The sequence below is a fragment of the Manacus vitellinus genome, unplaced genomic scaffold, assembly GCF_001715985.3.
Source record: "Manacus vitellinus isolate BGI_N305 unplaced genomic scaffold, ASM171598v3 scaffold_56_pilon, whole genome shotgun sequence".
Lineage (NCBI taxonomy): Eukaryota > Metazoa > Chordata > Aves > Passeriformes > Pipridae > Manacus > Manacus vitellinus.
This window is the reverse complement of record NW_021940660.1, coordinates 2,253,342-2,269,920: the sequence shown is the minus strand read 5'-3', so window position 1 is coordinate 2,269,920 and position 16,579 is coordinate 2,253,342. Positions and strand designations below refer to the sequence as shown.

At 36.1% G+C, this 16,579-nt stretch overlaps 1 protein-coding gene across 1 annotated transcript in view; it reads left to right on the top strand.

Annotated features, from left to right (window-relative positions):
* LOC108641204 (protein rtoA-like) overlaps nt 1-16,579 on the top strand; it is a 36,746-nt gene that overhangs the window by 653 nt on the left and 19,514 nt on the right. The window contains exons 2-8 of the mRNA XM_029963229.1: nt 8,178-8,352; nt 11,083-11,278; nt 13,400-13,536; nt 13,828-13,919; nt 14,704-14,812; nt 15,452-15,478; nt 15,824-15,862. Coding sequence (XP_029819089.1) covers nt 8,323-8,352; nt 11,083-11,278; nt 13,400-13,536; nt 13,828-13,919; nt 14,704-14,812; nt 15,452-15,478; nt 15,824-15,862 — 630 coding nt within the window. The 5' untranslated portion in view covers nt 8,178-8,322. The remainder of the gene's footprint in view (nt 1-8,177; nt 8,353-11,082; nt 11,279-13,399; nt 13,537-13,827; nt 13,920-14,703; nt 14,813-15,451; nt 15,479-15,823; nt 15,863-16,579) is intronic.

Below are 16,579 nucleotides of genomic sequence, written 5' to 3'. Positions count from 1 at the left end.
TCTTATATACTCTTTTGCCAATTATGTGACACTGCTGTTCTTCCTTGTATTTGGTGAAAGGGAATGCTCGATTAAGCTCCTTTTTCAAGTAAAAAGGTGGGCTTGTTATTTCATGTAGTCAAGATGCTGTGTGCATATCAAGATTTTTTGAGGTATCAGTAGTGAGGTATTGGGTATTTACAAACAGTGTATATAAACAGATATATTTACTTAGGTGACCGTTCAGTTTGAAGGGGGAAGCAACACACGTTCATTGACTTTTTACCAACATTAAAACATCACAGAGGATTTAGGTGACCAGTATTAATCCCTTATCACAAATGAAATGAGGACTGCTATGGTGAAAGCAGAAGCATTAGTTTCAAATTGTTACCCAAAAATACGTTGCCAGTGATTTTGTCAGCATGAATTTTTTGAGGTTGTAGCAGATAGTCATCACATTTTTCATGGCCAAAAGCAGTTGAGAAGAGTATATGATATCACACCATCTTCTCAATTAAAGGAATATAAACCTAAAAAGAAGTCAAACCGAGCAAAATTGATGGGAAGAAGGGAGAGGATGGGACAGAGCAGAGACACAAGGCTTTAGGAAGTTAGAATTGCTGAGTATGTGTATCTAACATTAGATACCTACATCCAGAGAGATGTTTCAAAAAGGTTAAGTGGGGTTTTTCAGAGATTCTAAGCATCTGTGGTTTCCACTAGCGGAATGAATTAAATATTTTTTCCCAAATATGTTCAGAATCCACAGATGCATTCCCATCTAAGAGGATGTGAATGCCAGATATGTTAGTTAAAGACCCATTGTTTTCTAGAATATCAGAGGGAAAATCAACAAGGAACTAATACTTGTCCTACTCTCTATGACTGATCTGTCACATAGTGGGATGTACTAATATGAAGCACATTTCAAAGCTCATAGGCATGTTTCTAAATCTTTTATAGGCTGATGTTTGCAGTTAGATTCTAACACTAGAGAAAGAATATGTTATTTTCTAAGGAAGGTATCTCTTTCCACAGACTTACAGTGCATTAACAACTCATCTGGACTTTGGGGTCCTGATAGTATACACAGATACCATGAGTGAAGTAAAACACAAATTTCTCACTAAGTGACTCATTTGATTAGCCAGTCTTGTCTGTGTAATGCAGAATTGTGATATTGATGTTACAAAGTGACAAAGTGACTTCCCACCAAACATAATCATGCTATTACTGTTTACTCTGACAGCAGCTTCTTTCCATCCAAGAGCTCAGCACATTTCACAACCATTAAGCCTCCCAATGAAATAGTTAAATGTCATTATCCCATTTTCTAGATGAGGCATATAGAGATTAATGACTTGTTAGAGTCATACAGGAAATTCGTGACAGAGCAAGGAATAGATGGCAGCTCCTCCAGCTCTTATGCCTATTCTCTTTTTCACAAAATTACTTTCTGTCCTCAAATAAAAGGCACTTCTGGTTTTGGAGCAACACTATTAGTGAGTGAACTCAAAACCTCAGTTATTGAATCAGTAAAAGAAAAAAGTGCTATTATTGGCATAGGATTGTTTTTAAGTAGAAACAGGTGAGAATGCAAGAATCCTAGATCTCAGTTTGAAGGTGGGGAAGGGGAAGGGGGATCTCAGCAGTTTTATGTAGCACCAGAAACTTAATGTGACCAGCATAGAAGAAATGGCTGTTGATCTGGTCTTGAGTCTTAAACATGTTGAGTCATTATGGGGCTTTTTTATTTGGCTGTGACTGAATCTCAGTATTTCTGTTTAAACTGAGCAAAAGGCAGTGTTCACTGTGTGGGTCACACATGATGTGCAGTTAAGTTTTTCACACCCAAAGAAATCACCCAAATTAAATCCACTAACTGTTCTGATACGTAAACACACAAGTAAATAATAAGATGTGAAATGCATCACAGAAATGCTTACACATAAAATATATCAGAGATTTTGTTTGGAAAGTTACTCTAGAAGTTAAATACTTTGGGATGTGTGTTTTAATCTTTTTTAGATTATTCTTGCTATTTTTTACTATAAGCTTTATACACTTAGGCATTCCCATCTGTAGTATAACATTGTCTATACAGGAGGTATTATGTTATCTGTATGTGTGTATATATCTGTATATATACAACATAGTATGACATGAATTCACGAAACTTTAAACTAATTTATATTGTATAGGAAAGGAAGGTGGAGGGTTTTAAGTACAAGAATAGAAATGGGAAGGTTTGTGTCTTGAGAGAAATATGTATGAATCTTTGAAAATAATTACTGATGTATTTGTTGTATGGATATTATCCTGCCTAGCTACTTAGTTTTAAATTAGAAGAGTCAATTAGGAGGAATTCCTGGCAGAAGTGAAAATAAAGTAGAATCCTGGAGATAATCAGGAGTCCTAATGAAACATAAAGAAAGCCATTAACTGGGGATCATGCTCAGCTGGACTCTGACCTGGGCTGATGAAGTTTCTTCTTTCAGTCAAGGTTAGGGTGGAAGATGATACTTATGAAATCTTAAAGATGCTGGCCTACGCAGAGAAAGGGGTTGAGTGAACCTCTTCGGGGCGTGTCACTGAGTGCTGACAAGGACTGACGCATACCATGAGTGGCAGAAGACTTTCTATATGACCTTGGCCGAGTCATTTAATCCCTCTGTGACTTGGTTTCCTCATCTGCAGAATTAGGTACAAACAATAATACTTTCCTGCCTCACAAGAAGCTGTGGGGATTACTTCATTACTGTTTGCAAGGTGTGTTCAGGGACAAATAGAATAAATGCAGTGGAAATGTTATTATTTGTTGCTGGAAACAAATATCAGATACCTTGTTGATCATGTCCTGGAAAATATATTATTAACTGGCTATTTCTTGGAAATCTGATCTTATTAGAAACCGCATGAGCCCATCATACCTTCCCTCTTTCCTCTGCTTCCTTTATGCTCTTTTATTCAAGTAGTTGTGCAAATGTTATTAGACAAAATTAGACAACCTGTCTTCCTATCAAAAAAGTATGCTTCTTTCAAAGATGACTGCTTTTTAGCTTCTGTAAATGATGAACCTGTAACTCCTCAAATCTATAATCACATTCTCTTATCTGTATAGATTGATATAAAGATAAGTAACAAACTTCCTTTAGTTACAGTTTTGAAGAAGTGGATAGCAAGTGTTTAAAGTTGATTTTGAATTCCAAAGGAATATCCACTAGTAAGAGCATCTCCTTCTTTGCTTAAGAGATTGAAAGAAACTCTTATAAGCTGCAGCTCTATGCTTATTAATAACAGATCCATGCCTTGTTTGATCACACAGTAGTGCAGGTTTCACAGGTATCAGTTACAGACGTGTCTATCAAATCAGCCAAAATTCAATTAGCCTAAGCAGCCAGAATTTTTGAAGGAATGAGGGTGCATCAGCAAAGTGAGTTTATACCAGTCAGTTTTGTATCATTTAGCTAATGCAATTTTTGAGCCAATACTCTTGGATTGGTAGAAGCTCTAAAGCTGAATTTTCATTTCTGAACCCTAGCTACTCACTCACAAGTGGACTGCACATGCATATATGTGCATTGCATTAACTCTGCTATGCAGGGGAGTTCTCTAGGCCACAGGGACTTGTGATTAGCTTGTAAACATATTTAAATTGTACTTGAAAGATTCTGGATCTATAAATGCAAATTACATTAAAAGAGAATGTTTCAGTAATACCAGTAGGTATGTGTGTAAGAGAGACCATTTAACTTCTCTGTGACTGTGAAAACAGTGAATTTTGATTGTTAATGTTAAGGCTCCACTTTTCTTTTGGACTGCATATTTTGGTAGTGGAATCCCTCTATTATCATGTCTTCAATTCCACTGACAGATGTTTAGGTTTACTTAAATCTGAATTTAGAGTCTGGTAAACCACTAACAAATGGTAGCCACATTATATGAAGTTATATGAAGCATTGCATAAATTTGCAGCCACACCTAAGCACTCACCTTAAAAGCACATAGGGACAATAGTGTTTGTTAGCTTGCACAATGCATGAGATAAGGTGATGCAATGTTCATATGTCATTGCTGTTGCATGTGCTGCTCATGTCAGGGGTTTCTCCCAAGCAGCACACAAATGTAGGGCCACGATAAGCTGTGCAGAGTCTTGTTTGCCCTCACATCTACTGTGGCATAAAAGGTTTGGTAGAAGTAATCCATTTGATCACTCCCTTCCTACTCTTTTGTAGTCAAGTCAAACCTCGTTTTTGCTCACTAATTCTCATGTAAGGCTCTCACTGACATCACCTAGCTAGGACTTTCAGGGTGTGAACCATTTTTGTTATTTATGGAGTATCAGACTTACACTAATGTTGGCAGGGTTTAAATCAGACAGGAAAAGTACTAGCATGAGCAAAGACAAGAAATGAAAGACAAAAAGGAGTTGAATTTTTTTAATATGTGGAAAATGGTAACTTTCATATCTTTTTTTTTCCTAGAAAAACGTGGTGTACTGAATTATCAGAAGTAATATTTATCGAGAATACATTTAATATATTTCCTTAAGAGTGCAAAATATACTATGTAAATTTTAGTTGGCTCTTACAATGTACTGTTGTAATGTAATATTATTCTTCTGAGGAGTAACACTATATTTACAGATAGAGCTATTTTGAGCAATATGTAATTCTACTGTATGATATGTTGGTGCATTTTTAAGAAGGGAATCTATTTATTGAGCATAGGAAGCAAAATGTTGCTTTTATTATAAAAAATGTGGCAATATTTAAAGGCCTGGGAAACAGGATATAAATACTGACATGCTAGTATAAGGTAGAAGACACTGTTTTTGAAGGAAAAGTAAATAAATCTATCTCTTCATTTAATAATTTTGATACAATTCATATAACTATTAAGAATCCTCACCACTAAATTTAGACTAGAATGTGTTTCAAAACAACTTCAGTTGAGTGCTTACGAGTTATACACAGAAAGTATGCTGGAGGATTGCAGCAATGATAACATCCTCTTATAGCACTAATGTACACTGAGGAAACCACTTTCATTTGGAGATGAAATGTGGGATGTTACAGAAGTTTCTCATGTTGTCAATATAGATGTCAGGAGCGCAAATTTTATTTTTAACATTTATAGGGATTATTCATGGTCTTCCCTGTTTGAGTAAGAGGGAAACAAAAAAAAAGACTGGGAGAGTTTGGCAAGGCAACTGGCACTTAAGAGGAGTGAAGTATGTTCAGAAATTATTGTTTTCTTTTTCAGAATTATGAAAAATAGTGTTTGGAAGAAATTCAGTTTCTCTCCCTTCCTACTCACTTTTGTTGTTCCATAGAATCAGTTTGAACTACATAACAAAAGATATCTGTGGTTCTAAACTCAGCACTTCATACTGTGAGACCACTTGTTAAGCATATTTTCTCTGAAACAATTTTGGAGTAGCTAGCATTGTACCATTCACTGTCTCCAGCACACCTGATATATCCAAGCAAATAGTTTGTCGGTTCTCCTGCGCAGTCCAAGACTCAGTGGTGTATCAACACTGCGCACCAGAAACAGCAAATCAGTTTGATAAGGATACCAGACCCTGATGAAAATAACTCTCACATATTTTACCTTGTTATTCATGTATATCTGTTGACATTAGCTGAAGCTTTGTTATGCTTTCTACCATTTCCAGTTGAAATGTAAACTGCTAGAACAAAAATAATCTTTGGCTCAGATGCTGCAGAGAGTAAGCGTAAAGCTGTTGAAGGTCATGAAGGAGGTTGGAGGTCCTAATGTCTGTGAGGAAGAAGGAACCGGGCTGCTTTGTCTGATCTGGTTTAAACAAGTTTTAAATAGAAACAAAGGAGTTCTAGGAAAATCTGACAGGGTTTTCAGTCCTTTGTTCCAGAAGATAGTCTTTTGCTTAGGTGAGTAGCTGGCTTCCTCTTTGTCCATCATGTACTCTTTAAAATTTTAATGCACTTCCCAGTAGGCATCCCCTTCCTTTCAGTGTTCTGGACTCTGGACTCTCTGCCATGTTCCCTGGCTTGTTCTAATGTGATTATTTTAAAGGAAGACCAGCTAACTCTATATGGGTTACCATACAATCTGAGATCTTAAAAAAAAAAAAAAGAAGCTAATATTCCCACGAGAATTTGCATTCCAAGCAGCAGGGAAGTCCATGGGCGTACAGCACTGTTGATCTGCACTGGCACAGTAGTTTGAGTACATAGCAAACTTTGTAATCATGGTTTCACTAGAGTCAGGAGTTCACCACTTGTTCAGTTGGTATTTAATTTATGATCTCAAAATTGTCCTTTCAAGTATGGAGACCTGAAAAAGACTTTTTTTTTTTTTAATTGGCAATTCTGCAGTACAGGTAAATTAATACTGAATCAGTGTTCTATGTTTGATTCCTTGGGAATACTGTTCCTTTGAAACAAACCGCAAGCAGTATGTTGTGTAAGAGGGACGCAGGTTTACAACTCTCACACTGTAAACTAATGGTCTGAGTCCTTACCAGCTTATTTAATGTAGGATTTTATTAGCACTACAGCCAGCAGAAGTACATTGCTTGTCTTATCTATGCCTCTTTATAACCATATTACCGAGATTACAGCAATTCATTGCCTGACATTTATCTATCTGCCTGTCAAATCAAATATTCATGGAGTACTCACTGCTGCTCAGAGTAGCCTGGAGAAATAGTTCTAATCCCTCTCCTTACCTCTCAGTATCTCCTAGCTGGGAGTGAGGGAGGTCTTGCATACATGCATTTGTGAGATCCCATCTCTTTGGTTATGTGTTTCTAGTGTGAGCAGTTGACATTCCTTTACTGTGTAATTTATTTGGTGGTGTTACCGGTATGCTGTTGCATTTGTGGTGTGCAGCATGATTTTTCATTGCTATTTATAACATTGGTATTAATGGTAAGCTTGGTGGTATAGTAAGAAAAAAAGGATTATGATCTCTTCCCAATGGATCGCAGCAGATAGGAAACAATGTATTTCATAATGGAACAATGTAAATAAAATGCTACTCATTAATTAAAAGCGATTAACTGAAAGAGAATACAGTTAGTTAGATGCACTGAATCTTAAAAATAGATAATGTTCTTAAAATATATTTTAAGTGCACAAATATCAAGGAATTAAAGAAGGTTCTTGTGAACAGTCTTTTGTTCATGGATTTCCTGGTATCATAGAATCACAGAATTCCCTGATTAAATAGGAATGTGTGTCATATTGTTCAGGTCTTTGAATGTGTCCTGAGAAGGGCAACAAAGCCAGTGAAAGGGCTGGAAGGAATGTCCTCTGAGGAAGAACGAAGGACTGTGGGCTTGTCTAGTTTGGAAAAAAGGAGGCTGAGGGATGACCTCATTGCCCTCTACAACTTCCTTAGGAGGGGAAGTGGAGAGGGAGGTGCTGATCTCTTCACCCTGGTATCCAGTGATAGGACTTGTGGGAATGTGCCAGGAAGGTTCAGACTGGACATTGGGAAGCATTTCTTTACGAGGGTGGTCATGCACTGGAACAGAGAGGTGGTCAATGCCTCAAGCCTGTCAGTGTTTAAGAGGTATTTGGACAATGCCCTTAACAACATGTTTTGTCCCTTGCCTGAAGTGGTCAGGCAGTTGGACTAGATTGATGACTGTGGATCCCATCCAACTGAAAATATTCTATTCTATTGTATATGTCATCCAGCTTTTGGACTTCTCCCCATCTTCAGTAGAGACCTTATGGAAATGCTTCTGAAAAGAAAAAAAAGAATTAGTTTTGAATGCAGGTCAGATGCAATAACTTCAGTTCCTTTCCACAAGGTACATAAGATGAAACAGCCTCATTAACTCTTTGCTCTGAGAAAATGCTTGGCAGTACTACAATGATTGGAATTTTCCATGTCTTTTCCAGCTGTAAGAGAGGGGTAAAAAAGTGAAAAACCAGCAGCAGAATACTCTCAGGTAACAGACTAATGTAAATATTTTACTGGAATTTCTCAGGAAATATTAGTAAGGTGGTTTTTGTGTAGCATAATTCTGTAGATTTTAGTCAACATACTAGGTTAGGCTACCAACCCTCAGAAGCCTTTCCTATGCCAGATACCTAGATAAAGGTCAGAGGGGGCGTGACTCACCTGTGAGGAGTGTGTTGTCACCACCAACTCTGGGCAGGACAGTCCCACCTGTGGTGTCCCAATTTCCACGGCAGATGCACAGTTGGCCCGGATTGGCCGTGCTGGTTCCCCGCCCTGCCACGGATTGGCCAAGCCTTCCATCTCCTCTCTCTCATCTTCCTGGGACACCTGCACTGCCCGGCTGCAGCTCCTCCACAGTGACCACAGAGGGACCGGAGGATGCCCACGCATCAGCACTTGGTCGATAAGGTGTGTTGGTGGGGATGTGGTGGACAGGGTGCACGCCAACTGGGGATACTTATTCTCAAAGGCTGAAGACAGTCTGTGGCTCATCAAGAGTGTCTAGGAGAAGAGAAAATAATCATAACGAGTATCATTAGAAAGGGGTATACAGGACTTACTCTTAAACTGTTTGCAGAACTTGCCAGGACTGTGTTTTTCAAATTACAGAAAGGTATTTATTATATTCATTAAATGTTCTATATTTAAAAGCTTTTAAAACAATTTTTGTCTCTATTCAGAAGGTTGCCCAAGGCTCTGGAGGGGCAAACCACTGAAGTGTCTCTTCCTGAGTCCAGTAGACTTTGAATACAGTAGCTAAGTATCACTCAGGGACTTAATTGTTGGCCTGAAATCGTGTTAGACTAAATATGGAAGAGGATTCTTAAAGTAGCAGCTCAGGTGGTGATGATAGCCATATAGATGAGGGTCACATAGATTCATAGGAAGAAAGGTTTGAACCTGTGATAAAAAATAATTAGAATTTTTCCATCAGATGAAGGAACTGGGGATACAGTTTATTTTTCATAATTATACCCAATTAGAAGCTTGAAAATAATATTCTTATGCTTTGATTTTATAAATATTCCCTATGCTTCTATTATATAAATATTTACTTTTTGTTTCTTTACATTTTTCATGGAGAAAAGGTTAATTTGTGGTGCAAGATAACATGATTGCATTAAATATGTATTGGAACTCAGGGCTTATGGAAATTATTTTCTGTCTCAAGTCTGGACTTGGAATTTTGTAAGACACTATATCTCTTCCTCATCTAAAACCTAGTTCCAAAAGATGGCATGATGAGACTCTTTGAATGCCTCTTGAACTGTTAAATCAGAGAGCTGATGCAAAGAGAAGGCATCTCAGCCATGTTTCAACTTGTTGTGCTTGTGTTTCTGGTTCTTTTCTAGCTAGAAAAAGAGGAAAGGAGGTTTCAGACTGGTTTTCTTTTGTGGCAGAGTGCAGCTGCAGCCAATTTTCCAATCCTAGCTAAACTAAGGACTTTGTGCTTTGAAATAGAACATCTAATTAGAAACAGATTTTTTTTTTCCCTCTCTCCGTGAGTCAGACAAAGATTTCAACAACATATGGACAGGTTCATATTAAATCACTGTTTACCACATCTGTTGATATAATAGCACCTACATGCTGTATTTAAAACTTAATTAGAGGTGGGCCATGTCAAAATCGTCATGAGAGATTGGATAACCACACCCAGCACACTGATACCAAAACATAATGCTTACCAGGATCCCATTTAAGTGACACTTTGATGAGACTTTGGAGAGGAACAGTCTTCATCTGCTTTAAAGACATTAACTTGCTTATATGGCTTTCCTGATTGCTGCACTGACTGGTTGTGACACCATGCAAACCTTCCTCCTCCTATAGGAAATTTTTCAACACTTCACAGTCACCTGTTTTATTACTTACTGACTCAGTAGCTTTTTAAAATTTTGTTTAAGTTCAGAGTTAAGTACATGGGTGTTTGGAATTGTGTATTTTTTCCCTACTTCCAGATACTTCTGTTACTTATTTCACTAACACATGCAAAACCAATGGTCTTACACGTTCATGCACAAATTAAGACACACAGGTAGATGATACAAATTGAACATATCTCTTAAATGGTGTTTGAAATGCTTTAGAAAATCTCAACTAAGTGTCTCCATTCTTTCTGTTACAGTCTGTGTCCCATAAGGCAATCCTGTAGCAGACAGCATGTAAAATAACATTACTAAATACTTCTTGTGATTTAACAGTTGTATCAGCGTTTTTGTAGCTGGAACAGTGAGTTATTCATAAGATGTAATGGCCTGGCAAATTATGTAGTGCCATGGTTGAACGTTTAGACTTTGAACATGGGCCATAAAATCTGATATTAAACAACTGAGAATACTATTGGGAAATGTTTCCTTTTTTTCTTGGAAACAGTTTACAATCAGTGTCAGTAATACAAGTGAATTATGAAGAAAATATGTCTTCTTTTCACAGACAGTCCTTGAAGGCTGGACTTCAGTCCTGCCTCTTAGTTACATTTTGTGAATTTCTGTACTGGGTATAGTTTACTCTTTGCCCATAGGAAACATGCACTAGCAATTTAGTATTTTTAAATAGTTTAGAAGTTCCAGAGGACTTTGCAGAAGTCTCTTGTTAAGTCCTTCAAGAATCAAATATTTTGAAAAACTTCAAGAGTTCTCTGGGGCATTTGAATATATTTCTTGACTGTATTTTGGAATTGGGAGTAGGGAAAGCAGTCAAAAGAGAGCATGCTAGTCATGGTTACATCTATAGTTTGAGAAAGCAAGGATTGCATCTCAGTTCTTGAATAATCAAGGAGGTGAGCTAAAACTGCCAATGCAACAATGAGGAACTTTGTTTAAAGACTTCTCCAGTTCAAAGGTGTAATGCAGCAGACGTGGCTGTTAATGGATTGCTGTCATGTAACCAGAGAATTTAAAGTTCCATTAATAATTCAGTACTTTAAAATGAAATTTATGCCTCTTATTGCATTGTTCTGCCAGTGTATAGAAGTATTTTACTTTAATGTATTCTCTTCAAAATATGTGAATTCAAAGAAAGTGCAGCTCTCTAGGCTTGTTCTGTTTCCTGTCCTGGAGAAAAGCCAATATTTCTCAAACATGGCAACTACTAAAAAGAAGTTACTATGAACTATATTGTCTTTTTGTTCCACAGATGAGGAGACCCTCCTGCTTTGTTTTTTTGTTCTGTGGGGTATTTTTGCCTGGAATCCTCAGTTTTCCACAGACAAACACCTCAATCGATTGTGATTCTCTGTTACCAAACTATGAAACTGAACCACAGACATCTGCACCACCATATATTATTGCTGTATCTTTTGATAACTTTGAGCCAGGAAATGAAATCCAAGGTAAATAACCTCAACAACATAATAACATCTTCGTGTCTTCCAGAAATACCAGTCTTCATAAAAGTTCCCCCATTTCCTTCTCAGTCTGGATAATTTACTTTTTTACTTCAATCTTGTTCATCTATACCTGATACATTATTATTTTTTAGATTTTTTATATATGTATGTATAACTCTTTTTTTCCTTTTTCCATCTAATAAATATATCTTAACTGTATGCTGTAATTTTTGTAACAAAATTAAAATTAAGTAGGACAGCTGGCCAAACTGGACTAATAATTAGTTGCTCATTAACCTTGTATTTGAGTATTTGCTGTTGAACCAGGCCTCTGCAATACAAAGGGATCCTACTCATTAGTTGTTCACATGCTGTCATCTTTCAGGAAAATAAAAATTCAGGACGCAGTATGAGACAACTCAAGAGTGAGACACTTTGAGTCATCCTTCTAAGAACTGTATCCCAGATTTTATCAAATTGCAGGGGGTGGAGCTATTGTGGTTTAAACCACCTTTTTATCTTCCTAATCCTAAATTGCTCTCTGGATGAGACACTTTAACAACCTTGTTTCTCCATACTATGATGCCATCTCATAGTGCTGTCACACTTCAAGTGACTTGTGAATGCTTCTTTTTCTGACCATTCATGCTACAAGGAGCATGGAAGTGGAAGAGCATTGTAACCTGTTACGTGTCTGGTTTTGTATCTCAGTAGCTGAAAAAGAGCATTATTCACTAAGTAGCTACTGGATGCTGTTGTACTTGAACCATGTAGCATGAATGTGGCTTCCATAGAGAGTGATATATAGGGGGAAAAGAACGGAGAAGCATCAGAGCCCTGATATAGCTGCCATTCTTGGAAAAACATGTGAATAGCTCCTTCAAGGATGGGAGGGCGGTTTGATTACAGATAGCTACTTTTAGAATAGTATTGACAGAAAAATGGTGGATTGATTTAAGTACATGCAGACTGTTCTATGAGGTTAAATGGAATTTACCCTGATAAAAATATTGAATCCCAGATGCTACTAACCTTGCCTTTTGTCCCCCTCTTTTTTTTTTTTTTTTTTTATTTTTACCACTACTTTTCTAATGTTTCAAATTGTGAGCACCCAGTACCTGGTCTCAGGGAGCTGCATTAGGTTGCATTGAATATATTGCAGTTTGGCCTATGGCATTCCATGTGCCAGCACTCTTACAGTCTCATCTCTGCTTGATTTAGCACTGCATTCAAGTGCTGGATGTCATTGCTTCTGTGAGACCTGGGGAAAATTAGTGAATTAGGGCTGAAAATTGACAAAAAATTGGAAGGCTAATTATGCAGGTGTTTGGAAATGTTAAATTATCAGGATTGGTCCTTGCCTTGACTTCTGTGTCATTCCACTTCATCCCTCTTTATTTTTAATGACTACACATAACCTTTGTGCATAAACCATTATTCTGATTTTATTTGCAAAAGTACCTAATAATGGAAGTAGCAGAGTAAAGTTTTAGTAGACCATAAAAAATTCAATTATGCCTTTTGAAATTTAATTTCTGTTTGGATATAAACAAAACAGAAGACTGCTCTTTCCCATATTTTTCTGAGCTCCTTCAGTAACAGAAGTTGAATAAAATTGGGTAGCTCATATAATTATTGATTTTTTTTACTTAATATAGAACATGAAAACAAAATTGTCTAGTTTCTCTCTTTAGAGTTGTAATACATTTTAACAAAAATGTGTCTGCAATTCAGCCTTAGGAAAAAGTTAATGTTTTCTTTTAAAACAGAGGTAGAAAGAAATGCATTTCTCTTTTTCCTGTAGATATTTTGACTTTGTAGGCCTAATTAGACAGAAAATAAATAATCTTTTGGTCAGCAGGGCCACTCATCACTTGGTAGAGCAGAATTCCTTTTAAAATTGTCAGTAAATGAAAAATTTCATGCTACTTTACACAAAAGCCCCTCTCCAAATTTTTTCCTTTATAGTCATTCTCCTTATAATTAAGAAAAGCTTTTTAATTGGTTTTTAAAATTGTACACATGTAGTCTTGTGCCTTGGAGTAAAGGAAATTAGATGTTACACATTTAGGAGGTTTTAGTAGTGTATGAAACTTAAATTTCTCAAAATGTCTCTTTTCACAGTGACTCTAGAAGCACTTGGAGAAGCTGGTTTTAAAGGATTTAATCTACAAGCTCGAGAAATAGATGGAGATACTCCTGTTGGTACTTTTAAAATTACAGATCCAAACACCAAAGGCTTGGAATGCCATAATATGACGGTATGTGTTCAGTCTTTGGAATACTTAATTAACCTTGGTTTTCTTTTAAATAGTAGAAATAATGAGCATTTTTTATATGGCAAAGCTACTTCATCAGAAGAGGTTAAAAAAATTAGACTTTTTCAAGAACTACATGCATCCTCTATATGATATGAATCTAATGTAGAAACTACTTGGCTTTTTTAGGAGGACATCAGTGTTACCTTTTGTGGTAGAGACAGTTCCCTTAACAATATAGGTAAAATCACTTTTGCATCTTATATAATTATGTGTATTTATTTTTAATTGCAGAATTCAGCAATAAGTCATGCAAATTCAGATGTGAAACAGAAAGTTACAACAACATGGATTGCTCCACATGATGTTGGAGAGCTTCAATTTATGTAAATAACTATTTTTCTTTTTTATTTATTTTTCCCCTTGAAATTTTATTTCTATGGAATATTTTGAAATAGACCTGTGTTTTTTTTCATTTTGAACAGTGGAAGAATAGTAGATTGATGTAAATTCTGCTAAAATAAATTTGAAAATCAGTTTATGACCCATGAACTAACTGCTGAAACTCCTGAAACAGGAGAAGACAAATTTATCCTACTTTTAATGCTACTTTTCTTGGAGATCTGAAGCTTGTAAAAGTACCGCCTGGTCTAACAAAATACACGCTTGATGTAATTGGGAAATATCTAAATATTTGACAGGTTGAATTGTTTGAAGTGCAAATTTATGATAGGGCCATCTTTGCCTTGCTTCATTATATCTTGAGGAATACAAAGAACAGGCAAAACAACACAAAACCACAACTGCTTCCACTCATTAATGCCATGAAAATCATTTCACCATCATAGATATAGATTGTCAGAATAGGAAAGAGTTGTGACAATTCTTATGGGTGTTTGAGCTGATACTCTTCACTGAGGTCAGTATTTCTTCAAATAGTGTCTATTCCTGTTCTGCTTGTCTCAGCATCTCTTTCATTAATCTTCAAAATTATGTCAGGTGATAATATAAGTCACTGGAAAAGCGTTCTGTGAAACTTGTATTGTATACCCCTAAAACCAAAATACAGTGGATTTTCTTGGCTGGGGGAAGGGGGGAGGAGAGTATATTGGTATTTTATACTGAAATATTTTGATAGAAAAAGAATTATTATTTTGGTTTTTTTTCTAGTGCAACCGTTGTTCAAAATCTAGAGAATTTTTGGGTTGGAATTCAAAGCAAAACTCTCACACCTACACATTCTGAGTCAGTTAATGGGACAGGAAAAAGTAAAAGGAAGGTATGTTTTGAGTGTATTTGCATACTAGAAATTAATACAGTAAATTAAAGTATCTTTGAATTGATACAAGACATATATTTGTTGTCATTTATTCATTAAGATGGCCAAAATCATTACATGTTTTCAATAATTTTAATCTGCCTGATCTTCTTACTAAAATGATGAAAAAATACAGCAAATATTATTTTTCTCCCACAGAAATAAGAAAGGTAATAATCTAGTTATGAAAACAACCCATACCATAAAGAAAAAGAAAATAATATTGTTCATAAGGAGAACTGTACTGTACTTTTGGTGTACTGTGCTGTTCTTAACTCTTGCCCCAGTTCCTGGGAACTATAGCTGTGCAGCATATTCTTAGAAAGGAGTTTGCTAATTTTTTTTGCCAAGAATTATGCTTATATGAAACATATTAAACATGATTGTCCACTTAAGTAAAGAAAACCTGTTCAAATCAACCATATTGGTTCTTGACTGTAGCAGCACTGATTTTTGAGCTTGTGATCTAGAAGAGTGAACACCTGTCTTTAGTCTCACACTTCACCAAAAGTATTTCCTGTTTCCTATAATAAGCTGCGCTTTTTTCTGCAATAAATAATTTGGTAATGCTTCCTCTTTTTTCTTTTTTTCCCCCCACAGCTTATGATAGAAGTAGAATGTAACAAGGTAAGAGCAATTTTTCTTCAATTTCCCGATTTTCAGTTACCTCAGTTTTAGAATTCTTGTCCTACTGCTCCACTTGTTTCATGCTTGCAGCATGAAGATTATATTGTACCATTCAAATCACTTTCCTAGATAGATCTCATTTATGCTTTCATTTTTGTATTCAGTTTTGAAGGTATTGTTATTTTTAATTAGTTAATATTAGTTCTCATGAACTTGATGAGCAATGAAACACTTGATTTCTTCACTCAGACTATGGATATGAATTCAGTTGATTTCCTGTTTAAAGTAATTTGGTATTTATACACCACTCAATAACCAGTAACTGGAATCTGTATTTTCTTGCAGCGTGGAGGGACTTACACAACACAAGGCCGATGCGTCATGGTAAATATTCTTTCTCCAAAGACATTGACAATGCTGCTAACTGCCCAAAATCTTAAGACCTGGTCACAAACTGCTTCTAGTCACTTCTTTATCCCTCTTGTTACTCAATTTAATTTCCTTTTTGGCAATTCACCTTTGTTGATTAAAATTCAAAACCTTTTAAGTCATTGTCAGCCATATCATTTCCTTCTGCAGGTTCTCTCTAGCTAATCTGAAGTAACTTTCTTATAGAATTTTTCTTTTTTCTGTGTTCACTTTTTATTCATAGTGGTTGCTTGCTGTTCAAGATCACTTATTCCAACAGCTCTAAAACCTTGCCTTTTGCAAATCATGATCTTGATATAAAATATAACAATTTAATTTTTTTCCTCTGAAAACTATCAGTTGCAGCTCAGTGAAGAAGCCTCTTTTTCTTCTTTACTTTTTTACAGCAAATATGTTAGTGGTTACATAGTCATATCAGTAAAAGGCTTTAGTCTACTTGTGACAGTGTGGGTTTCCCTCCTCCGTGATGGGCAGAAGTGTATGAGGTCAAATAAAAAAGGATGCAAACAGCAGAATTATGTTACTTATAACAGCTGCCTGGGTATAGTTTTGATTATTTGGCTTGAAAGATCTCTGAAATAATTTTGATAGTATCAGTTGGTGGTATGAAGTCTTAGGTAATTACTTTGTGGGTTTTTCCTTTTCCCACCAAGTAGAACTTTTTTTCCTGAA